This window comes from Chiloscyllium plagiosum, chromosome 9 (genome assembly GCF_004010195.1).
Source record: "Chiloscyllium plagiosum isolate BGI_BamShark_2017 chromosome 9, ASM401019v2, whole genome shotgun sequence".
Classification (NCBI taxonomy): Eukaryota; Metazoa; Chordata; class Chondrichthyes; order Orectolobiformes; family Hemiscylliidae; genus Chiloscyllium; species Chiloscyllium plagiosum.
Window position 1 is genome coordinate 64,797,029 of NC_057718.1, and position 26,577 is coordinate 64,823,605.

A 26,577-nucleotide genomic window follows, 5' to 3' on the forward strand; every position below is an offset into this window, starting at 1 on the left:
GTGATCATGCAATAAATTACATCCAGTTGTAAACTAACAACATTTTTTTCACAACTCACTGGTAGTATTCCTCAACCACTGTTCACTAAGTAAGCCCTTAACCCTACCCAGGAAAAGGGAATGATAGCTGCACACTACATTATACACAAACTGATAATGACTGGCATTGCCACATACACAGCAGTTTCCGTGCATCTGAGCATGTGCATGTTTAGCAATTGTTATATATAAAGCAATTGTTATATATATCCTGTTTTTCTTATGTACAAGTAGTGCACTTTTTGCCCAGTTGTAGTCATTTTTCTCAGGCCTAAGTGTCTTAGAAATTTCTTCCAATTCTTCAGCTCAGTAATGGAGAAGTAAGGCCTTTTTTAAAAAAAAGCAAAAGGACAGTGGATGCTGGATGAGACAAAAACAGACACTGCTGGAAAACCTCAGCAAGTTTGGTAGGATCTGTGGAGAGAAATCAGAGTTAATGTTTCAGGTACAGTGACCCTTCCTTTTAACTTTTTAAAATCAATTTTGGGATTGCAAGAGCTACTATGGAACTTTTGGAACATTGTAGACATTTGGTAACATGGAAGTATAGATGATGGTTTCAAATCCCCATCCAAAGGTGGTACACATAGCATATACAATCTCATGTAGATAAGCATGAAAGTGATAGTAATCCAAGATCACAGTCCATCAAAGAAGTCTGTGTGCATCATTAATATCCTTTTAGGAAAGAAAATGTAGCTTTTGTCTTATTTATATTAATGCAGCATATTTATTTGGTTTGCTCTGAGTCTACACCCACAGCAATGTGCCTGTCTCTTGACTGGCTTTCGAAATAGCATTTCAAGGGTGATTTGGGATGAACCAGTGAAACCCTCAACCTGTGAAAGAATTTTTAAAAATGTAATTTTCAGTACACTGCAGGGCCATATGGTCATCATCTACTTCTATGTTATACTTCTAATGGTTAGATGATCTTTTGTTGGAAACTGTCATTGGTTGACACTTGTATGTTGCAAATGTTGCTTGCCACTTGTCAGCCCAAACATGGATACTGTCTAGGTCTTGCTACAATTGGACATGATTGCTTCAATGTCTGAGAGTCATGAGTGAGGCTGAGCATTGTGCAATCATCTGGGCACATTCTCACTTTTGACTTTAGGATACATGGGAGTCATTGAAGCAACTGAAGATGGTTGGGTCAAGAACACTACCCTGAGAAACTCTTGAAGTGATATTCTGGACGGGGGAGGATTAACTTTCAACAACCAAAACCACCTTTTGTACCAGATTTGTCTCTAACCCACAGAGAGTCTTCCACTGATTCCCATTGACTAGCTATTTTTATGGCTCTTTGATGTCACGTTCAATTAATGTTGCCTTTATCAAGGGCTGTCACTTTCACCTCACCTCTGGAATTTGGCTCTTTCTCCATGTCTGGGCCAAAGCTGAAATGAGGACAGGAGTTAAGTGACCCCAGGTAGAACCAAAACAACTGGGCACCAGTGAGCAGGTTATCCCTTTGCAAATAGCACTTCGTCACTCTGTCAACACCCCTTCTTTCACATTGCTGATGGGAGAAGAGTGGACCGACAGAGTGGTAAATGGTCATTTTGGTTTTGTCTTTTATTTTGTGCACAAGACATAACTGGGCAATTTTCCATCTTGCCAAAAGATGCCAGTATTATATCTGTACTGAATCAGCTTGGCCAGCGCCATGCTAACTCTAGAGTACATCTTCAGTACTATTGCTGGAATGATGTCTGAAGCCATTGACTATGTGTATCCACTGTCTTCAGTCATTTATTTTATGTCATGTGGACCGAATGAAATTGATTGAAGACTGGCATCTGAGACAACCTTAAGCCAAGATGGATCATCCACGATGCTTCTTGCTGAAGACGAATACAAATACTTCCACACTATCTTTTCACTGAATGTGCACTAAAGATGGGATATTTGTAGTGCCTCCACCCTTTGTTCGTTGTTTAATTGTCCATCACCGTTTAGTTCTAATCTATTAGTTGTCCATTCATCTGGCCCTGTCTATTGCACATTGTTTTACTGTTTGGCATGTGAGTAGTCCCGTTTTGTAGGTTTACCAGGTTGACCACTTATTTTTAGATATGTTTTCAACAGTCAGGGTTAGTTTTCCTCTTTAACCTGACATCATGAGATTTCATGCTGTCCAGTGCCAATGTTGAGGACTCCCATGGTAACAGTGCTGCCATTTTTGGTGGGTCTGTCCTGCCAGTGGTACCACAGATACCCAGGATGGTGATGACATGGTCTGGGACATGGTCTGTAAGGTATGATTCTGAGAGTGTTTTGGAACAGATCAAACCCCCTCAAAATATATCAATCAGATAGCCTCGACGCTAACTTTTTATATTACTTAAAGGCAAATGAAAGGTGATTTAATTATTCCACCACTAGGCTTTAAGCAAAATACACTTTATTCCTACAACACAGTTAAAATACAAACAAAAAAAAAGTATTGGCATAACTTTAACTTATTGAAGCACTTCAATAAAATAATATACTACTATAATGTAATAACATCTAATCTTCAACTGTTCCAATATAGCAGCATCTCATAAATACACCGTTGGTAAAAGCAAATTCAGCAAAATAGAGTTTTTCTCATACACTATCTCCTTTCCAGTCCAGGAGAAAGGAACACTGAAAGAAACAGTCTGACAGCAGAGAAAGAGAGCTGTATCTATCAGCTTCCACAACAAACAACTAAATTCCTGGGTCAATGTGAACCTGATTCTCCCAACTCCTGCTCCTGTCTAATATTACAAAATCTCAGGGAGCCTAAAGCTGTTTACCCACTGCTTCTGAAGCCGACACTCCATCACACTGTGACAATACCACTCTGTAAGAGAAACAACACAGAATAAACCTTTGTTTAAGGCACAGTACGTTACAATGAGTATGATCGTTACTTGACTAATTAGAGCCAGCTCTCCCAGATGTTTGGTACAAGCTCTTAAATGTTTCTAAAAGCACTTTACAGGATGGATCGGGCTGTGTTTGCCCTTGTCATTTCAAGTGCCTTGGTTGGTACAGGGTTTGCTGTCTAGTTTCATTCCTTTTTATTTAGTTTTTGTAACAGTTTGATACAATTGAGTGGCCTGTTAGGCTATTACAGAACACAGTCAAGAATCAACCACATTGCTTTGGATCTAGAGCCACAAGTAGACCAGCAGATTTCCTCTCCTAAAGGACATTAGTGAACCAGTTGACCTTTTATAACAAGTGACAGTGGGAGCCACCAGGCTAGCTTCAATTCCAGAATTATATTTAATTGAATTCAAATTTCACCATCTGAAATTCAAAGCCATATACCCAGAACATTAGCTGGATAACCTGTCCAGTAACATTATCACAATACCACCACCTCCCCATATCTGGTCATTGGCTAAAAATGAATGAGATTTTTCATCTGCATTTGGTCTGCTGTTTCTCCAGTTCACACAACTTTTATTTCATCAGCAATTATTAATTTCAACTCTGATCTATGGTCTTTAAATCTATCAATTCATTTTTCCTTTTTTTGCTTTTGCTGTTTCTTTGTTTCACTGAGATTTCTTTTCATTCTCTGATTTAAAGATTCCAATGGCTGTCGAACAATTTTTTGTTATAATTTTACCAGTAATCATTCCACCCATGCTCCCTTGCATGGTTTATTGTTCAATCTGTTTGTTCATATTCTTCTTAAATGGCTGTCTATCCCTCAATTCATTTATTTGTCACTTCTGATGAACTGATCTGAATTGTTAACTTGTTTGCTTTCTTCACAGATGTTGACTAATCGGTAGGGAGTTTTGAGCACTGTTTGTATTTTAACTTCTACCATTAGGAACCTCTTTGCTTTTCATTTACAGCCTAGAAAAGTCAATGGTAAAGAGATTTCCACATCAGTAATATGCATGCCTCTTACAGAAGGTCTGAGATTTGGCACTGCAAGTTTTGTCATTGTATCCCTCCCAAAAGACCAATTTCAACACATTCAAAATCATTGTGGAAATCCCACCACGACCAGGCTTGCAGTGGTCTTGAAAAGAAAAAAAAACAAATCAAAATGAAAATTAAAAGCTATTAAATTTTTCCAGAATTCTTTATTTCTTCAGTATAAAGACATGATGTAAAATGACATGCAAAGCCATTACACAGCACAAATGATCACTCACGACTTACTTTTATTTACAGGTTGTATCACCCTCCTCTAGAAATCCGTATGGATGAGACAAATTAGTAACTTTAATATGAAGAGATTATTTTCATAAGACTGCAGGAAAATACCCTCAGCTCACAGAGATTGGTAGATGTCATAAGTAAGTGATCGCCAAAAATTTCACCCCATTTTAAAGGCACCCAGACCAAGAGGAATATAAGCAGGCTAACTGAGATTACTGTGCAGCGCCTAAACCTGCTAACTTTGTCAAAGATTGAAGTAGATCACAGTGCACCTTGGAAATGGTGCAGATATCCCAATCCAATGTAGTCCCACCTGCCAGCACCCGGCCCATAACCCTCCAAACCCTTCTTATTCATATACCCATCCAATTGCTTCTTAAATGTTGCAATTGTAACAATTTGCAAGGTCAAACTACTGGACAGTCTAAGGAATAGCACTGCATTCATCTGCAAGAAACATTTTCTTTCAATAAATATGTGCTTATCATAGTGCTATAAAAATATTAGACTTCAAAAAATCCATTTACAATATAAAGTGTATTTTGTCAAGTCAAATAATCTTAAATGTATTCAAGAAAGTTAGTTCCACCGACTGATACTGTGCAAAGTACGATTTGCCAAACTTACAAGCGGTTGTAATACAAAACAAATTATCAATCAGAAGAATGATTTCCTATACAACTTTTAAAAATTACAAATTAAAGATGCTGGAGAAATGGCAACATGGCATGGACATGTATATTAATTAGTTTACAGCCTCACAACTCACAGATGGCAAAATATAGAAGCGGAATGCCTGTATTCTGACTTACATTGCAATTCTGTCATTCACCAAGTGTCTAGTCTTTCCATTTATTATTACAACTGTCCCCTTCAATTTCTGTAATGGAGCAAAAAAACTAATTGAAAGCTATATTCCTTCACAATTACACCAAGGTGACTGGAAAAGGTAACAGGAAATATGAAAATGGCTGCCAGGACTGCTGTAATAACAGGCAAACTACCAGTTACTCAACTTCTATACCACAAAGGTTGATTTCTTTTCTAATAGCTGAATGCTAGGTATCATAGAGTCATAGAGATGTACAGCATAGAAACAGACCCTTCGGTCCAACCTGTTCATGCCGACCAGATATCCCAATCCAATCTAGTCCCACCTGCCAGCACCCGGCCCATATCCCTCCAAACCCTTCTTATTCATATACCCATCCAATTGCCTCTTAAATGTTGCAATTGTACCAGCCTCCACCACATCCTCTGGCAGCTCATTCCATACACATACCACCCTCTGCGTGAAAAGGTCTCTTTTATATTTTTCCCCTCTCACCCTTAACCTATGCCCTCAAGTTCTGGACTCCCCCAGGGAAAAGTCTTTGTCTATTTATCCTATCTATGCCCCTCATAATTTTGTAAACCTCTATAAGGTCACCCCTCAGCCTCCGACGCTCCAGGGAAAACCCTGTACTCAATACTCTGACCAATAAAGGAAAGCATATCAAATGCCTTCTTCACTATCCTACTACCTGCGGCTCCGCTTTCAAGGAGCTATGAACCTGCACTCCCAGGTCTCTTTGTTCAGCAACACTCCCTAAGATCTTACCATTAAGTGTATAAGTCCTGCTAAGATTTGCTTTCCCAAAATGCAGCACCACGCATTTATCTGAATTAAACTCCATCTGCAAATTCTCAGCCCATTGGCCCATCTGATCCAGATCCTGTTGTAATCTGAGGTAACCCTCTTCGCTTGCATGTTAAGTGTACATGTTGTGTACGTATCCTCATTAAAGGAGCAGAAAAGCAAGAAAACAATGTGAGCAATATTTTCTAGTTGCTTTTAGTGCAATTACATATAATCTGCTTGATGAGAAAAATATATCAGCATTAAACTTCAGATCTAATTTTAATACATTTAAAATGCCAACTGAGAGTTTATTGCTAATTCTTGCTGTCTGGCAGTGTTGTTTTGTATTTGTTGCAATAATACTTTGCTGCTGCTCATAGCCCCTACTCTTATTTGAATTATTCTATCTCTAGGAAAGTACTGTGCAGTTTGCTACTTTTTAAACTGGTGCAATATGACTTTACACTAGTAAAAGTGCCATGTGGTTATGTTATTGTCATACAGACTGAGTGTATCCCAGGTTCATTTTCTGGTAAGTGGTAAGTTACCTGATCTCAGCTCAGGCAGCAACATTTTTATAAATTCATTCTCAGGATATGGGCATCACTGGCAAGGCAGCATTTACTGACCACACCAAGTCAACAACATTGCTGCGGTTCTGGATTCACGTGTAGGCCAGACCAGGTAAAGGCAGTCTGCTTTGTGTCAATAAGTCATACCAATTTTATAGGGCAAATGTGAATTAAGTCTGTGCAACTTTGGAGGGAGATTGACTCTCTGACGGAATTCAGGTAGCTGTGAAGGATTCAATAACAACAGGCCACGGAAGTCTGAAAGATTGGCTGCTGCTACTCCGCAATGTCGGTACGTTGTCTAGTGCTCCAAGACCAGTCCTCCTAATGTGTACATGAGCGATAGCCCACTGCTTTATCTTTCCAAGGTCCATTGTACTTTATTAGTTGCTGCATAACTCAATGCCCATGATATTAAGTTATCATAATAATTGTATGCCCGGAATGTGACAGGACCTTATTTTTCTATTTTGCTTTTCAAAAATTTTATTTTCCAACATATACAGTTTACACATTCTGCCAATTAGCTGCTTTGTGTATTCTTCCCAACACAAAAGCTTCTTGCCACCTTTTATAAGAACCTTAGACATGATAAGGTTCATGATAAGGTTTCACTTCATTACATGGAATTATGCAAGCTGTACAGGACATTAGTTAGGCCACCATTGGAATACTGTGTGCAATCTTGTCTCCCTGCTTTACGAAGGATTTTGTGAAACTTGAAAAGGTTCAGAAAAGACTTACACAGTTGTTGAGAGTGTGGTGTTGGAAAAGCACAGCAGGTCAGGCAGCATCTGAGGAGCAGGAGAATCGATGTTTCGGGCGTAAGCTTTCAGGCATCCTTCATTGGATGCTGCCTGACTTGCTGGGCTTTTCCAGTACCACACCCCTGACTCTGATCTCCAGCACCTGCAGTGCTCACTTTCTCTGTGTTGATTTCAACCCAACTGCAAAGCGTCTTCCAAGGATACCTACCTTGAAGATGTTCTCCTCCCCCAATTCCTGATGAAGGGCTTATACCCGAAACATCGATTCTCCTGCTCCCTAGATGCTGCCTTATCTGCTGTGCTTTTCCAGGACCACACTCTTGACTCTGATCTCCACCATCTGCAGTCCTCACTTTCTCCTTACACAGATGTTGCCAGGGCTGGAGCATTTGAGCACTGGGGAGAGGCTGAATAGGCAAGTGCAATTTTCCCTGGAACATTGGAGGTTGAGGGGTGACCTTATAGAGGTTTATAAAATCATGAGGGGCATGAATAGGGTAAATAGACAAAGTCTTTTCACAGGGTGGGGCGAGTCCAAAACAAGAGGGCATAGGTTTAAGGTGAGAGGGGAAAGATGAAAAAGGAACCTAAGGGGCAATTTTTTTACACAGAGGGTGGTGCGTGTATGGAATGAACAGCCAGAGGAAGTAGTGGAGACTGGTACAATTACAACATTTAAAAGGCATCTGGATGAGTTAATGAATAGGAAAGGTTTAGAAGGATATGGGCCAAATGCTGGCAAATGGGACTCAATTTATTTAGAATATCTGATCAGCATGGATGAGTCGGACCAATGGGTCTGTTTCCATGCTATATATATCTATGACTCTAAGTGAAGCAATTAGACTAGACAACATATCTCGAAATTGAATAAATAAAACCTAACTAATTGGCTTTCCTGTTATCTCTCTTTGGAAATTTTAAGGATTTTTAAGAAACACATTCTCTAATAGCAAGATGGGTGGCACTGTGGCCCAGTGGTTAGCACTGCTGCCTCAGAGTGTCAGGGACCCAGGTTCAATACCCGCCTCAGGCCACTGTCTGTGTGGAGTTTGCACATTCTCCCTGTGTCTGCGTGGGTTTCCTCCCACAGTCCAAAGATGTGCAGGTTAGGTGAATTGGCCATACTAAATTGCCCATGTTAGGTGCAGTAGTCAGGGGTAAATATAGGGTAGGGGGAATGGATCAGGGTGGGTTGCCCTTCGGAGGGTTGGTGTGGACTTGTTGGGCTGAAGGGCTTGTTTCCACACTGTAGGTAATCTAATCCAAGATGCCGGTGACACATTTCATAAGTGTCACTTTTGTTCTTAAGCTCTCCTTTGGAGCTGAGATTAATTCTGGAGTTGAGTAATAACAACTGGTATCTAAATAACACCTTAATGTAATAAAGTGTCTGAAGACACATCCCATAGAAGACAGAAGGGAAGGGAAGCATTATTGTGTATTGCTCACCATCAGGTTCAGTATGGAGCACTCAATAGAATGGTAATTTACAATTCTGTAAATTCCAGGCTATTCTCATCTACCCTCATCCAGTTCAGGTACTGGAGACTGTTGCATTATATATGGGCAAGGCTACAGTCTCATCAGCAGCAAGTATGCTTTTGTACTGAAAATATTTCAGTTCAGTAACAATTAGATATATAGTGACACAAACTCTTAACATAATGCAAACTCAGTGTGACATTTTCACCATCTGACTGAAGGGGTCATGCTGACATAACTGTTTTGACATAAACTCTTTCATTCTACTTGCTAATGTCACTAAAACTATGGCCAGGCACCAATTCGGAAGCTCTAGCATTGAAACTGAAAGTGGAACTTGAGCATTGTGTGATTGATGTGCTTATTAAAATGTGTATGATGTATCTCAGTCTTTTCCACTTTTCTGAGTGGAGATTGCAAATGTTGAAAGCTACTCCAAGTGTGGTCCTATAAATACTTTATTTTAGTAGGTAAACAGTAGAATAGCATTCTATTGATAATCCCTGACACTTGCTTTGAATAAAATTTGTCTTAGTTTTGCCATACTACATAGAAAGATCCTATCTACAAGATTCTGTCGATATGAAAGAATCAATTTTCAGACCTTTCAGACATTATGAACACAATCTGTATTTTGAGATATCTGTGAAATTACTGTCAGACTAAAATACTGACTAAACTAAATGGTGTTTAAGGACCATATTCAATCCATCTGATAATCGTTTCTGAAATATACATTGAAAAACTCTCATCACTTCATAACAAAATAATATTCAATTAAATTACTGGTGCAATGATATTTAGAATAGGGTGATTGCTTTAAGTGCTCTATCATCAGCGGTTTATTCCTGAATGTGCAAAAATACAATGAATAATAAATACTTGTGAAATATTGGCAACTTCAAGTAAGTTATGAAATAGAAACAAAATACACAGCCAAGTTTGTTCGCATCTGAAAAGACCAATCTGCTTCTTTTCAGGCACTACTTCAGATTCCACCATTTGTCATTTTTCTGTTCACCTTAAATAAGTTATTTACCTTCTGAGAAATCAGTTTTTAAAATATCTAGAAATTAATTTAAAACTTCCACATGGCAACACTTTGCATACATACAGGTTCTGTTCATTGGCTCAGATTACAATTGTCACGCAATTAATATTCAACATAGACATTGGTTCATTATAAGGGTCAAAAAATGTGGCACTGGAAAAGCACAGCCGGTCAGGCAGCATCCGATGAGCAGGAGAGTCAATGTTTGGAGCATAAGCTCTTCATCATGAATGTGGGGGGAGATGGGGAGGGAGTGGTGAGGGATGTGGCAAGGAGGTTAAGATATAAATGGTGGTGTGGAGCTGGGGGAAGGTAGATGGGAATGCGATAGGTAAATCAAGGTGGAAGGTGATGGTGATAAGTCGAAGTGGAGGGTGGAGCAGATAGGTGGGAAGGAAGATGGACAGGTAAGACAGCTCAAGAAGGCAGCGCCGAATTGGACGGTTGGATCTAGGATAAGGTGGGGGGGTGGTGGTGAAGGGGAGATGAGGAAACAGGTGAAATTGGCATTAATTCCATGTGTTTGGAAGGCCCCAAGGTGGTAGATGAGGTGTTCTTCCTCCAGGTGTTGGGTGGCTAGGATTTGGCAGTGTAGGACACCCAGGACTTGCACGTCCTTGGCAGAGCGGGAGGAGGAGTTAAAGTAGTCGGCCAAAGGGCGGTGGTGGTTGTTTAGTGCATGTGTCCCGGAGATGTTCTCTGAAACGTTCCGCAAGTTGGCGCCCTGTCTCTCCAGTGTAGAGGAGACCATAACGAGAGCAACGGACACAGTAGATGAGATGTTTGGAGGTGCAGGAAAATCTCTGCTGGATGTGGAAGGATCTTTGGGGCCTTGGATGGAGGTGAGGGGGGAGGTGTGGGCACAGGTTTTACACTTCTTGTGGTGGCAGGGGTAAATGCTGGGAGTGGAGGGTGGGTATGTGGGGAGTGTCACAGAGGGAATGGCCACTGTGGAATGCTGAAAGAGGTAGGGAGTGAAATATATCTCTGGTAGTGAGGTCTGACTGTAGGTGGCAGAAGATGATGCATTGTATCAGAGGTCAGTGGGGTGGAAGGTGAGGACTGGAGGGGGTGTGTGGAATGCTATCCTTGCTGCGGTTATGGGGGTGGGGTTCAAGGGTGGAGGTGCAGGAAGTGGAGGAGATGCACTGGAATGGGACGCACTGGAGGGCACTGTTGACCACGTTCATTATAAACAGATTATTTGGCTGCGCATAACTGTTCTTACACAAGCAGTCAGGTCTGCTGTCAAAGCCACTTTATGTAAAGGCTTCTCTCTCACACACTTTGAAAAATAGTTTAAGGGATCCACAAATCCAGTGTTCAAAAATTTTACTGCTCCCTGGTGAAATACGTTTTGACAAAAAAGAGCAGAAATGTAGAAAAAGCAAGTTATCATTCACACCCTTGAGCCTCCTCTGCCACTCAGTTAAATAACACTTAATCTGCATCTTTAACTTCATTTACCTACCTTGAACCCTTTATACCCTTGCATAACTAAAAAAACAACTACCCATCTCAATTTTGAAAGATTCAGTTAAACTACCTTCAACAACTCTTTGGCTAGGTACTACCAGATTTCCGTTATCCTTCAAAGAATTGTAAAAGTGCTTCCTGATATTACCCCTAAACTAATTCTAATTTTAAGGTGATGCTTTTTCTTTTCCCTCCTTCACTGTCAAAAGAAATAGTTTGTCATGATTGTCCCTAACAACTATTGTCCCATTTGCTCTCACTGTACCATCTATTAGTCAGTACTGGCCTGAAGGAATCTCTGCCGTAAGTTGGGGAGATTTGTCACTTTGACTGGTTGCTCATGCACAAAATGCACCATCAGGATGCAGCTAAAATTGAAGTGGTTATGTGAGACAAAACAGAAAATGATAGGAAGGGAGGACTGACCTTGTTTGAACCAGTTCAATGTGTCATTTGCTCATTGATTTACCTTCTGCTGTCGTGGCACAGAAATTGCTTGGAATTATTAAAAACAGAAAACGCTGGAAATATTCATCAGAACAGGCAGAATTTTTCACATTCAGGGACTCTGAAAAGCCTTAAATCTGTTATGGTTTCACAGGAGAGTCTTGCAAAGTTTGTCTCATGGTTTCTCTGCAACATTTCCTGTGTGAGATATTGGCTAGGGCACAGAGCATTGTAAACTGAGAATACATTCCACAGATCTAAACCCTACAGGCGTCTGAGGAGAAGAAATCAAATGGAATTCCCTGGTCATTGCTACAGTTCGCTCAATTCCAGCAGGACAATAGAGAGTGAGCAGCTACGTTACAGTATATTCAGTACAGTGACAGATGATTTTCACCAAATTCCTTGATGGAATTTCCACTCACTCTTTAACGGGGCTACAGGATCATTAAAATAACACATAATTTAACTGCACTTAACGATAATATTTGGAGATGTCTCACCATCTCCTACAGTGCTTCTTTGATTTTCTTTAAAATACGTTTAGAACTCTCAACTAATCGCTTGCACCACAGGGATCAACTGAAGATAATGAGCCAAAGTTTATTGTGGCAAAGTAATGATGGTTCCTTCAGTTGCTAGACCTGCTCTTAATCAATTAATGGTGATGATAATTAAGACCGGGTGCAACTAACAGAAGGCACCGTTAACTGCTGATAAAGGTTGTATAAAATGGTGCAAAGCCCTTGACAAAACATCTGTTCTCATCCGAAATTGCTGCAGTATGCAACAAAAATTATGATGTATTATCATTGTTCTTATATTGAGAACATTTTTGAGCTAATATATTCATCATTATATAGCCCATAAATACTTTAAAAACTTCCCTCTTCACCAGAGAACTGCAGTCTGATAAGCAGATGGTAACATGAATTTTATATTCCAGGTTGAGCTGGTTTCAGAGTGGTTGAGAAACTCAGAAACAACACAATGAGCCTCATGTGCTAACTAGATTGTTCCAGCAGAGGGCGAGCCTCCCCTTTAGCATATTGGCCAGTACATCCATCACTGTTTGCTGTGTGGAAGTGACCATCCAGATGATCATGAATCTGAAATGTTCACTCTGTTTCTCTCACCACAGATGCTGCTAAAGCTGCTCAGCATTTTCTATTTATTTTTTAGTCCAGAAATTTTGACTAGGCTTCTTAACTACATGTTTATAACAGGTACCTAAGGTGGACAAAACCAGTATGACAGACAGGATAGACAGAATACACCACAAAAGTTCTGCCAGTGAGTTGAATCTGGTCAACAAGTAAAATTGGTGTTACATTCATTGTACAAGCTGGCATCTACACACATCATAGTTTCAGGCCACTACGACACTCTGATTGCCAATTCAACACAGCATGTGCTGTACAGACGGCAATTGAAAATTTTTACAATGTTCTTATTCATTACTAGGTTGGCAGATATTGCCAACCTTTCAACAAGATCCTTAAAGGGACTGCCGGAGGATGTATGCCAAATAAATATGATTTATGTCTTTTATATTAGCACCTTAGTCCTTGTCACCCACACTCACTTCCCAAATTGGCTTCTCTAAAGCATTCCTCAAGCTGTCAGGAAAAGTGACCCAGCTAGTCCTGTAGCACACCCAGTGGCTGACTCTGGATTTGTTCAGATTTCCATACCTTGCCCATACAATCCTAAGGACCAGCTTGTGATGGCTCTGCTGCTGACCTCATCGGGTACTTGAGAATGGGCTTGACCTAGTTCTGGTAGACCTAGTTTCTAGTCAAATGGATGGCACAGTGGCTCAGTGGTTAGCACTGCTGCCTCACAGCGCCAGGAACCTGGGTTTGATTCCAGCCTCAGGTGACTGTGTGAAGTTTGCATGTTGGACCCGTGTCTGCGTAGGTTTCCTCTGGGTCCTCTAGTTTCCCCCCAAAGTCCAAAGATGAGCAGATTAGATGGATTGGCCAAGATAACTTGCTTATAATGTCCACAGATGTGCAGACTATGTGGATTAGCCAGGGGAACTGTAGGGTTACAGAGATAAAAGAGGGGACTGGGTGTGGTGGGATGCTCTTCAGAGGCACAGTGTGAACATAATTGGCCAAATGGGAATCTATGCCTCCGCTTCCTGCTACCAGGATAATTTTTTTAAAAAATCCTCGTTCCAACATCATTTCCAATGTTTCTGCAAGCTAGTTAAATAACAAAAGCTGAATGTGAGATCAGAAAGTCCTTGAACTCTTCTCTGTGTTTAAACTCAGATATGCAATGGGAGATACCTTAGTGAGGAATGTTTCAATGTTTGAAGATGTCACTAATGAGATGCATGTGAACAACACAATAGAAACTATTGAATGCCTCAGGGTCTCTTATCCAGAGTGAAGTGTGAAGTCCATTTACTTTCTCAAGTGATGAATCCCTCACAAGTAATTATGAGTTGCCATTTAGTGGAATTGTCCTTTGTGCTATCCTGACTGTCCGCCACCATTTGCAAGTTCCCCTCCGAGACAGTGACCATCCTGACTTGGAAATATATTGCTTCAGTGTTGCTGGATCATAATCTTTTAATCCCCTCCCTAATAGTCTACCTACACCAAATGGGTTTAGTGGCAGCTCACCACCACTTTTTCAAGGGCAATTAGGGACGGGTAAAAAAATGCTGGTCCAGCCAGCGATATTATACTCCAGCACTGAAGAAAAAAAAGTACTTATTCTTTAGTCATGTTTGAAATAAAAACTAATTTTACTCATTTACTTCAAAAGCCACTCTCCTTTTTCCTCACATCCAATGTCTCATGACTTTTGACAATAGAAACAGAGGCCAATAATATCCCCAAAGCCCTGTGTTTTGAAATGAGAGATAAAGAAACTTTACTGAACCTCATTGCAAAGCAATAAATGTAAGTTTGATTGCATAATAATCAGAAGGGTTCAAGATATACATTCCCCTGCAACAAGGGAGATAACAGACAGTCTGACACTCAGTTATGGAAGTCTATCAGACTCAAAATGGCTGTGGAAATAATCCTTCTGTCCATATTCAAATCCTTTCCCAGGAAGGACTGAATGGGACAACTGTGAAGGGAGCTGGGCGCAAGTTACTCCCCCTAAGGTGGCATGAAGTAATGAAGTACTGTGACCCAACCTTGCAAGACCCTCCCCCCCCCCCACCAATTTAACCAACAAATCACTCATGTCCTTCTGATAAATTGTCACTGAATACTTCTAACTGACATTTCATGTGCAGGACAATGGGAACAATTACAAAGTACCAGGCATTTTTCTGTGAGTTGCTTATGACAAACTACATCTGAGTGAGTGAGTGAGTGAGTGAGTGAGTGAGTGAGTCTCAGCCAGGATGATGTAAGGTCCCAACATTTACCTTCAATATATGAAAGTTCAGAGGAGCAACATTGGCTATGATTTTCCTCATTACTATCTACAGACCCTAGCTCAAAGTGTTGGTGCTTATTTTAGTAGTCATCTAGTCGTACAGAATTTGAGGAAAACAGAAAAGTCACATTTTATTGATGATTTGCACTTTGCACTCATAAGGACAATTTGCAAAAAAAAACACCAAAATCAAAGAAAACTATTTAAAATGGATAAGAAGTGACTGCTGGTTGGTTAGCAAGTGAACTCTGATTAGTCAAGGAAGTCTCAAAGACTGTTCCCTGCCAATAATGACTGACAGGCTTAACTGTTAAGCTTTGCTTAAATTTAGAACTCTGGTCAAGACACGCTATGGCAAATGAACAGGAGAGTGGCTGTCACCTATTTTGTGATAAAATAGGCACAGATTGTATACATGTTCTTTCTGTAAGCAATGAACAGAGCATTGAGTGCCAAACTACATTGTCAATCACAGTATGGCATAATTGCATAATGTATTGGAATCTTCATATATTAATGCACAATTTTCCCTTCTATGCATACAGAAAGAACATGTACACAAATTGCACATGCTTTAATGCAAAATAGAGGACAGCAGTTCTATGTATCATTTCTCAGGTTTATGCCTTTAACAATCAGAATCCACCTGCCTTTTTAAAATTTAAACAATACTTGGTGGTTAACTGTCAGTCATTGGTGATTGGTACTATTTTCCATGGAAATGCCTCAACTACATACAGTCCACTTACCAACGAATCAGAATGCTCTTATTTTCTCAAAAAGTCTTTTCTTTTTACTTGAATACTTCTTGCAAATTGTCCTGATTAAGGGCAAGACTAGAAACTTCAGCAAAATGGGTTAAATTTATTGTTGGATAAGGACAGAATCCAGATCAATAGTAGTTCCCCATGAGTGAAAACCCTTCTGTCATTACTGTCAAGGTTCATATACAAGCAATGACTTCTTGGGTGTGGAGTTAGAAGCTAACTGCTCATCATTCAGTCCAGTAGAGGTCAATGTCTTCCAGTGAGAAACAGCAGGAAGAAAACTTAGAAGAAACATTGTTTCCCAGTACCTTCTTTGATTGTTAATGGTAGAATTGCAGCATTTCTGATTCTAACACTAATAAATGCTCTATTAGGGCATAATACTCCTTTCAATGTAAGCACATCATACAAGACTACAGGCGAAAGCCACATTTAGAAACAGAACTATGTAAAACCTGGTCAACTGCAGGCTGCTATTGCATTGTCTTATCACAGTACTCCATACATATCCATCAATGAAAAAAACAGTGCTTGCAGCCTCGTGTCCTTTCATACTCAAAATACATTGTGCTTCTTGCAACTTCACATTATTACAGGACATTAAAAAAATGCAACTATCGGATATGAGAAAACATCAATGAGGGTGTTAGATTGATTCACAAACATTTCTTTGGAGCAGAATTGCTGTCTCCTGAAAAAAAATAAAACCAGTTTAGCCACCATAAACCTTTAAACAGGATTCTCAGTCGAGAACGCTCTGCTCCAAACTGATGTAACTTTTCAGTCCCTTTTTTTTTAAACAATTAGAGGTAACAACATTGCTCCACTTTTTCAAGAGCATCAAATACAAGTGTTTTCTCAAAGCACTTGCTTATTTCTCCTTTTCCACTTATAAAAGAGATTAAACCTAGTTTACACAACCAATATTTGCCCATTCTTTTCAAACATCATCAGGCAAAAAAACTAATGTACTCCAGAAAGGGAAGTGGTGTTTGTTCATCTCCTGTTATCTTTACAGTGCTGCAAGTTAGGTGAATGATCCTTTGTTTTTGTCAAACACTGAATAATAGAAGCCTGAAACTAGGCTCAACCTTTGTGAATACTTTGGGTCAGTTGGGGCTTCTTGCATTGGCCAGGAAAGGACCACATTTTTACATATAATGAATAGAAACTTCCTAGAGGTGTTGTTCAATAGTTGTTATAGTCTTGTAGAAGTCAATCTTTTCATTCCTCTTCGTTGAGCCAGGTTTGATGCCATTACAGGTTCTAGTCTTGGTGCCTGAGGTGTGCGGTTTAAAGCAAAGTACGTGGCAGCCATTGCACCCTGCAATAAGATTTAAAACAAAAATCGGTGAAGTGGACATTACAAGATACATTCCAACTGCTTGAGTACTAGACATAGTTTAATTGTCTCTCACCTCTTTTCCCTTATTTGGATACAAACTTTCCTACACAACACCCGTGTGACTGTTCTTAGTATGAAAGGCTAGACAGGAGTGTTGGCAGCTAGTAGACCTTAGAGTGCATTACAGTCAAAACAAATTAAAAGTACACATTGCAGTAATAGACAATGAATGTCGGTTAGAAATTAGATCTGTAACTAACCTATCCTTAGGTAAGTGGGATTTTAAGAAATAATTTAATAGAGGGTAAATATGCAGTTGGAGCGATATTTTTTATTCATTCATGGGATGTGGGTAACCCAGTGTTAGTGTCTGGTCCTAACTGGAGTCAACCATGGGTCTGGAGTCACATGTGGATTAGACCAGGTAAGGATGGTAGATTTCCTTCCCTAAAGGGCATTAATGAACAAGATCAGTCTTTTACATGATGATCAACAGAGTCGCCAATTAGACCACTTTTTTAAAAAATTGAATTCACGTTTCACCTTTTGCCATGGTGGGATCTGACCACAATGTCTTCACAGGCTAACCTGAGGTCTGGAATACTGGCCCTGTGACTTTACTGCTATGCCACAATCTTCCCTTGGTTAATAAAATAGTTTTTTGGCTGCATCCAAGGGACAGAATTTAATAACAAAAATTGTAAAGCTCAACATACTGTTTAATGGTTGATTCAAATTGGCCTTTGAGCCACTATAAAAGAAATGCAGCAAATTGGAAGTGGGTAGCATTTACCCCACATTTGCTGCATACTTAGACTGAACAGGCTGGGGCTGTTTTCCCTGGAGCGTTGGAGGCTGAGGGGTGACCTTATAGAGGTTTACAAAATTATGAGGGGCATGGATAGGATAAATAGACAAAGTCTTTTCCCTGGGGTCGTGGAGTCCAGAACTAGAGGGCATAGGTTTAGGGTGAGAGGGGAAAGATAAAAAAGAGACCTCAGGGGCAACTTTTTCACACAGAGGGTGGTACGTGTATGGAATGAGCTGCCAGAGGATGTGGTGGAGGCTGGTACAATTGCAACATTTAAGAGGCATTTGGATGGCTATATGAATAGGAAGGGTTTGGAGGGATATGGGCCGGGTGCTGGCAGGTGGGACTAGATTGGGTTGGGATATCTGGTCGGCATGGACGGGTTGGACCGAAGGATCTGTTTCCATGCTGTACATCTCTATGACTCTATGACTCCAGCAGCATATTATATATGCAGCAAATGAAGAAGGAGCAAATGACATGCAACCCAGAGGAAGGGAGGAAATTGCAACTGAGATGGAAAGCCACTGATTTGTCTTATTGTTTAATTTTTGATTTTCTGCCACAACTTTGGTTAGGCTGTCGAAGGTAAATCCAGCTTTATATTTCCACAATTAAACTTGAATTGCATTTTTGTTTGTGAGGAAAATACATTAATTAATGAGGTTAAGTATAAAAGCAATCAGTGTTTATATAATGGTCCCTGGATTTTCCACTGGGGAAATTGTAGGGTCAAAGATGTGTCTCTTAATTTTTAGCTGTGTGTTATCATTATTCTCCATCCTAATTGTTTGGGAGAAATTCCCACATTTTCCTGGTTTTTGATATATTCCATTATTGTTGATCTAAAAGAGTAGATTCATCTAAAGAGTCATCAATCGATATAGAATAAAGAACTTCGGATGCTACAATTTTGACACAAAACTGAAATTACTGGAGAAACTTAGTAAGTCTGACAGCATCTGTGGAAAGAAAGCAGAGTCAAAATATTGAGTCCATTAACCTTTCTTCCAAACAGTTCAGAAAAAGGGTCACGAGATTCAAAATGGTAGTTCTGCTTTCTCTGTCAGACCTGCTGATTTTCTCCAGCAAGTTTTGTTTTTGTTTCACCAATGGATATATTTACTTGAGTTCTTTTCTTACCAAAAACAGCCTAATTATATTTTTAACGCTGAACCAGGATTAAGCATCTTGGAAGAAATCCCATATTTTGGCACTTTCTAGTCAACTTGTATCAGAGATGTTATTACACTTTTCTGGAGCAGGATGAGACTTGAACCTAGGTTTCCCAGCTCAGAGGTAGGCACTGTGCCACAGCACCCCGAAATCACAGACTATATGAAGATTAAAGGGATTCCTTCCTCCGTTGGCTGTCAACAAACAATATAGAGGTTTTAGGAAGTCTTGACCTCTGCCTGAAGTCAGAGGACAGTATGCTAAAAGGAAAACAAGTTTTAATTTGTGGTGATATTATATTTCTCTGAGCGGGATTCAGCAGATTATTTCTACATTTTTTACAAGAATGAAACCATGATCATCCACAAAATCATTTATGCACTGCTTCATGCAGAGTAGAATTAAAACCATCCCTTGATAGCATTATATGACACTCATCATTGCATTCTCCATTTAGATGGATCAGATCTGAAATACCTTACCTCAATTTTCCGGTGACACCAAGAAAAGCAACTTCCCAAACTCTTCAATCTTGACCTACAGCACCGCTGACTGTCACCAGTAAAGTCCTCTGTTACCTGGCAACTCTCATTACACAACTACACACATTGCTCTCTTCCTCAAAATGAGGCAGCCAAGAGGTGAAGCTAACCTACCAATATTGCTGGACGTCCTTTGTTTATCCAAGAGTTGTTAACCTGTGTTGAAAACTGCATTTCCTGTGATTCCAAGTGAAAACACTTTCACTTATTACAGAAATTTTAAAGTCATGATCTTTCACCTCCACTGTATGTTATTGTGATTGATGACAGGAGTGAAATCTATCAACCAGTTGCAATGCACCACAATACAATGATTACATTGAACTCTCTTACTCACTGGTTTCCTGGATCACTCCGACAATCAAAAATGGAAGCATTAAGTTGAACTGGACAATCCAACAGGATAAGGAATTGAGATGCTCCACACAGTCAGCAGCAGAAAACTGTGGGAATGAGGGCAGTGCTGCACACTCACTCAGAACAAAAGTCAGCAGTGAGAAGAATGAAGCAAGGTTGCTTGTTTCCAGCATGGTATGGCTGAGAGGAGGATTTCTTTCTAGTCCAACACCATCAGCCATGACAGCACCAAAACTCCTGTGGCTCATTTACTTTAATAAGCTCAACTGACCCTTAGTTATACTGAGTGGGGTGCCGGTTTCAATGCCCAATCCCCACCCTCTGTACTATAGGGTCAGTTTAGGGATAGCACTGGTTTGATTACATTTTCCCTGCTGGGAACAGGGGCATGTAATATCCCATCCCATCCTATGTATTCCATCTCTTTCCAACTGCTTTTTTTTTAGTAATTACTTTTCCTTCTGGATGGTTTTGCCACATTAAACTTTTCTCACAAAACAGCAACATGATTGTTCCACTGCCCATTTGGTGCAAGTACAAATTGAAAATAAATGAGTATTTATTGAATATTGAATATTGTCTAGGTTAGACTGTCACGATAAACCTATTTCACACTGTGCCCATGCTGCTGTAATACTAACACACTGCTGCACAGAAGGCTGGCATGATGTTCAGCATCTATCATGCCCACAGTGTCTCAGTTCTCTGATTTCTGCCATGTCCTGAGGAGATGATGCTGAAGTGATAGATTGGAAGCGATTCAGAGTTCAACCTCAGGACTTCCTTGAGACTGGTTATGGAGTATAGAAAGAGGCTACAAATGGGGTCTTCAGTTCATTGCATTGATGATCATGAAAACTGTACAGACCACTACTTGGTGTTCTTTAAGACAAGTTGCTAATGGTCCTAAAAGAGTATTTTGGGTACTTTCATTCCTCAGTAAGAACACCTCCCTGCAGCCATGCAGAAGGGACTTCAGAATAGTGAGTACAGAAGATACAGAAGTAAAAGCCATGCCTACATGTAAACAAAGTGACTGGAACTTGCCTTGACTAAATGAGCATCATGTCTGCTGAGCTGATTCTGAGATAGAAATTCCCGATTCACTATCCAGGGATGTCGAAGGACCTGTGCAGCTGTGTGCCTTTGATGAGGATCTACATGCAGCAGTTTAGATACCATATCCTGCAGAAGAAATTTCAATATATTAGACAAACAACAACATTTATCTCCTTTGACCTGGTCTAAGTTTATCTGATTTAATTCCTGTGAAGAAACTTGAAATCTTTTGCCACATTAAAGGAGTGAGTTGTTTTGAAATTATATCATGTAAAACTCAAACAGATATACAGATTAACCTCTGCATAGCTTTACTGCCACTTATTTTGGTAAATGCACTTAATTATTTGAAAAGAATTTGTGCCTCTGTGGTATCTTCCACATTGTCAGTGCACCCCAAATCCACTTATAGGCAACAAATTACTTTTTAAATATGCAGTAATAGAAACTTACATTTAGATCACATCTTTTATGTCGTGTAATGTTCCAAAATACTTAATAGCCTCATTATCTAAATCTGACACCAAATCTCATAAAAGGATTTCAATACTGATAATTAGAAGTTTGATCAAAGATGTCGTTTTTACAGAGACTTTGAAGTAAGGGGAGAAAGGTGGACAGTTTGAAGGAGGAAATTTAGCAGAAGAGAGATTCACAAGGAAGCTGCCCAGGCTGGAAGGTCTGTGTTACAAGAAATGATTGGATAGGCTGGGATTGTTTACTTGGAACAGTAAAGGTTGAGAAGAAACCTGATAGAAGTTAATAAGATAATGAGGCACATAGGATGAATAGGAAAACTCTTTTCCCATTACTATAGAAGCCATAAGATATAGAAGGTTAAGAATAGAATTGAGGAGAAATATTTTTAACTACAGGGTGGTAGGAGCTTGGAACCCACTGCCTGAAAGGGTGGTTAAAATAGAAACCCATAACATGTAAGCAGTAGATTAAAAAATATATTCACTTGCAATGCTATAATGCTCAGGTAAAGTTAAACTAGTGTAGTGAATCCTTTGTTGACCAACATGAGTATGATGGGCTGGGTGGCCTTCTTCTGTACTACAAAGGTTAATGAGTCTATAAATTCCTTCAGGCTTCAGGCCTAGTCATAGTTTCATGTTGTTAGCACATTTCACCAAGATTTTAATAAGCAGCAAAAAGACAAATAAACAATTAACCTATTTTCAGTCATTGTGGGTAGTGATAAATTATGACCAAAATAGCTCCATGATTCTGAAGCTAAAGTAAGAACCTTGATTTTGCACCTCATCTGAAAGATGTCATTTTTGTCAATGTCTTGTTAAGGTTTGTTAATTTTATTGTTCAGGTTAAATGCAACAGGGTCGTAGATATTAGTTGTTTTTGAGCACATATAAATAATTTGGGGGGCTCTTGTGGCACAGTGAATCTGAGTCAGGAGACCTGGGCTCAAGTCCCAGCTGCTCTGGATGTCTATAGTAATATCGCTGAACAAACTGACATAGGAATATCTATAAATAATATGTCCAACCTTGTTGATGGATGAGAGTTGAAAAACTAATTAGGCCAATAAACTCTCTTTACAAAGAAAAGACATGTGTCTTCATTTGTCACTCACCAATTAGTTTTAAATATTTAACACCTTTGACAGTCTTGGTACTTCACTGAAGTGGCAGTCTAGAAAATGGTAAGAAATTTCTACAGAGGTCATGATGTTTAGTGCCATCAATTTGGCAGGAGAAAGGGTTGCCCCTATGCCAAAGCGATGTTGACTAATCAGAAGGATCACTATCAAACTTCCAACCCTCATACTTGAGTTTTGAATAGGGACTAAAGCCACAATCTCTGTCACGGAACAGCCTCCCTCCTGGCGATAGAGCCTTCACTATGATCTTAGTACATCACAAGATGAGGTCTTGATCTCTAGTTTGTGCTGAGTATTTTATTTCAGTTAGTATAGTGGCTGCAATAGTATTCAATTAATCTTAACTTCCATTTAGGTAACTGATGGAATATTTCTGCTGGAAAGTAATTGGATCTAATTGTTGCACATGACCAAAGTTGAATTCAAAGTGATGCCATTAGAGACAGGAAATCAATGCTAGTTTTGTTAGTGACCTCTACATCCTGTAAATCTGTGACACAACAAAAATGAAATTAATTATTTCTAATTATGCTTCTCAAGCCAATCTTTCTAATGGGTATTTGGATGCAGTTAATTTCATAATATTTTTGGGGAATGCAAATAATAATGAATGTTGTGCTCCAGCTTGGGATGCTGAGAAAACTACAAGAGTAATTAAAAATATTTTAAGCAGAGAAACACTGGCTCTTGTGGAATCCTTGGAAACAGGATTTCATTTGTCAAATATATTTGGGGCAATTCCATATAAGGAATATCCTGAAAACATTTTGCCTTTGAACGTTGCATTGATAATTGTTCCTTGTAAGCTAACATTCACTGACCAAAAAGTACAAGTGAAAGAAATATTTAAGGATTAACTTTGCTATCATGAAACAAATGGAAATCTCCTAGATCAAATGGATTTATCCAAGTCATCAAGTATCTGACAGTTTTATGAAACAGACTGCTGAAGTCTAAACAATTGGGAATCCTAAAGGAGATGCATTTTGTAGTGTCTTGTAGAATGTCATAATGTCAATAGAGGACAGATGTGCCTTTTTTTTAAGAATTCAAAAGACCATATTTTTACCATAACATTGCAGCTACAAGGTTCACAGCTTAAATCAAAATGATTTTATGAAACAACAATCAAAGAACATGTATATTCTTAACTATGCTAACTTGAATATCCAACTGCATTAAAAATATTCAGGATACAATGAACACAGTTGCTTATTTTCTAAACTGAAATTTTTAACTTAAATTTCCTCCAAAGCCACTTGACTTACAGCCCAAAATTAATGTCAGATAGTTAGCAACTTAGCCTGAATACTGCTTTGAAGATTTTCTTATAGTTGACATTTCTTTGCATTTCTGCTTACTTTTGGCAAGTTTTTCTCCTTCAGACACCTCCTGGTAGACTCCCAAATCAGCAACAGGTCCTAATGAGCATCTGAAACAGGTCAGCATCCTCCTGGTAAACAACTCAGGTCAGCATCCTCCTGCTTCTCATATTCTCTTTCTCTTCTTGACCTGTGCTTTGTTGGCTTAGTTCCCTTTCTCTCTTTTTTTTCTGTTAATTCCTCTTCTTTCAGACCATGGCTTTTTATGATCCAGCCATTCATATCTCTTGAGACACTTTCTTTTATTTCAACATTTGCCTCATGACCACTCCCTTTGGATTCCCACCATGAAACCTTTTATCATTTAAACACTCCATGCCTAGACATTAATTAAGACAGAGGGGTATCTTCCCTCAGAGGATTCTTCATCTCTACCATAGACAACAGAATATATTGGGGGTGGGGGTGGGGGGTGTAAGTGCTTGAGAGGATTGAAGATCACAATTAGACCAATCTTGACCATCTGAGTAGCACAGTAGGCTTGAGGAACAGAATGACTTTCTCCTGCTCTTTTTTCTCGTTTTCCTATGGGTTCATTGACCTTACCTTTTCCTTCCTTCTCAAACTTTCTGTTTCACTTGTTCAAAACCCATTACATTTCTAACTATACCGTGTTCTGCCAAAAAAGTCATTGAAGTGATTTTACTAATTTTATTTCTCTCTCCACAGATCCTGCCAGGTCAATTGAGTAGTTCAAGTACTTTCAGGTTTTATTTCAGATTTCTGCTGCACATTCCTTTGGGTAGGTTGGGGTCATTCTCTTTGGATCAGAGGAAATCAGAGTTGTCAAAAATTAGGGGGATATAAAATAAAAAGATCAGGAAATAATAGAATTAAATAATTGGAGAAAAAGTCAGAGAAGTGTTAAGGAGAAATCTTTGTCTGCAGAGAAGCTGTGGATCAGGAACTCACTGCTTAGAAAGGGTGGCAGAACCAGAAACCTCCTGTACATTTAAAACATTTACATATGCCTTTAGATATGCTATAATCTGCAGAGCTTGGGCTAAGTCCTAGAGAGTGAATTTAGGCTGGCTAGCTCTTTGTGGCTAGCTGAGAATGTTCTCCTGTGTTACAACTTTCTACAATTCTGAATTATAATTGTTCCATTTCTGTGGAAGAGATGGATTGGCATTCACGAACAATTATTACTCCATTAATATGATTGTTACACTATTAATTATTGGACAACTTTCTACAGTGAACTTAATGAACAATTAATGTACAACATCTTGAAAATCGCAGGGGGGTTAAGTTGTTTCATGAAGCTATCAGCTCGAGATCAATGTTGATTGATCAGCAAGTTTCGCCAATACAAAATTCACAGGATATCTCTTGCTTTCTACACATTCTGCCGAATTTGCACATTAACAATATCGTGCATCATACAAGGTACCTTTTTTTTTCAATAACATTTCCCACAGTATTTGAAAAGCATGGCCTACCAATTTATCTGCTGGCCTACATTAGTGACACTCACCTTGGCAGCATCAGAAATTGTGTCCCAGTTTCCTCCACTGAGGGCATATTTCCCACTTCCAATGCGTGCTAGGATTTCTTCAGGAGTATCTTCAGGCCCATTCGCAAATGGCGTGAATCTAATTGTGAAGGACAAATTTCATTTGAACCTTTCGATTTCATTCACATTTTTATTTTATGGACATTGCTTAAAAATCTCAAAGACATTGCCTGGGAAAGATTATTGTCAAGTCCACATTTTTAATATGGTTATCTTATAAACAGATGTTACCACAATTTGTATGTCACTGAAAGGGGCTGAAATGTAGCAGATTATTCAGGGGGGAAAACATACACAGTTTGGTTAAAAACTTGGGTCTACTGTCTTCACTGAGTCAAATATCATAGCAATGTACTCACAACTTTCTAAGAAGCATCATACTCCCAAAACATGCAAAGTCTAACTGATATGATTGAGAAGGAATGGGGCTAGAAAGTTAGGATGAAAATGGGGTCTCTATGGAAGGATGGAGAGTTGAAAGGGATACAACTTCAGTGAAAAGATGAGCCTTTGATGCAGTGCAGTGTCTGGCGAGGTGAATGGTATTCAGTGCCCATGAGTGCAAATAAGCTAGGGTTCTTGAAGGTTTTGGGTGAAAAGGGGGGTTCCTTGGGCAAGGTAAGCCTAAGGCTTCCTTTTGTCATGAGGTGAGCTTTTTCTCACCCACAGGAAATCTAAGTTCATTTGTTTAAATTTACCTGCTGGGCATTTCAAATCACAATCCAGTTCACAGAAACTCTAAAAGGATAAGGAAGCTGGTATTGCTAATTCATGCAGACCTGTGTAGAATTTTATAGATTAGGTGTTGAACCCTCATTGGATCCAGTCCACAGATTTGAAGAGAAGCATGCAAACTTCTTACTTCCATCCTACTCTTATCGAAAGAACAAGTTAAAATTGGAGCACAGAAGAAAAGCAGCAGAGTTTGAGGAGAAAGTGAGGGGCTTCATTTTACCTGAACCCTT

The 26,577-nt window shown here is 39.4% G+C and overlaps 1 protein-coding gene across 9 annotated transcripts in view; it reads right to left on the reverse strand.

The window, feature by feature from the left end:
* Window positions 1-16,344: 16,344 nt before the first annotated feature.
* Window positions 16,345-26,577, reverse strand: part of rps6ka2 (ribosomal protein S6 kinase, polypeptide 2) — a 426,863-nt gene continuing 416,630 nt past the window's right edge. For all 9 annotated transcript variants that reach the window (XM_043696117.1, XM_043696115.1, XM_043696114.1 and 6 more), the window contains 3 exons: window positions 25,574-25,691; window positions 21,079-21,216; window positions 16,345-17,124 (listed from right to left, as the gene is read on the reverse strand). In XM_043696117.1, coding sequence (XP_043552052.1) covers window positions 16,999-17,124; window positions 21,079-21,216; window positions 25,574-25,691 — 382 coding nt within the window. In that variant the 3' untranslated portion in view covers window positions 16,345-16,998. The remainder of the gene's footprint in view (window positions 17,125-21,078; window positions 21,217-25,573; window positions 25,692-26,577) is intronic.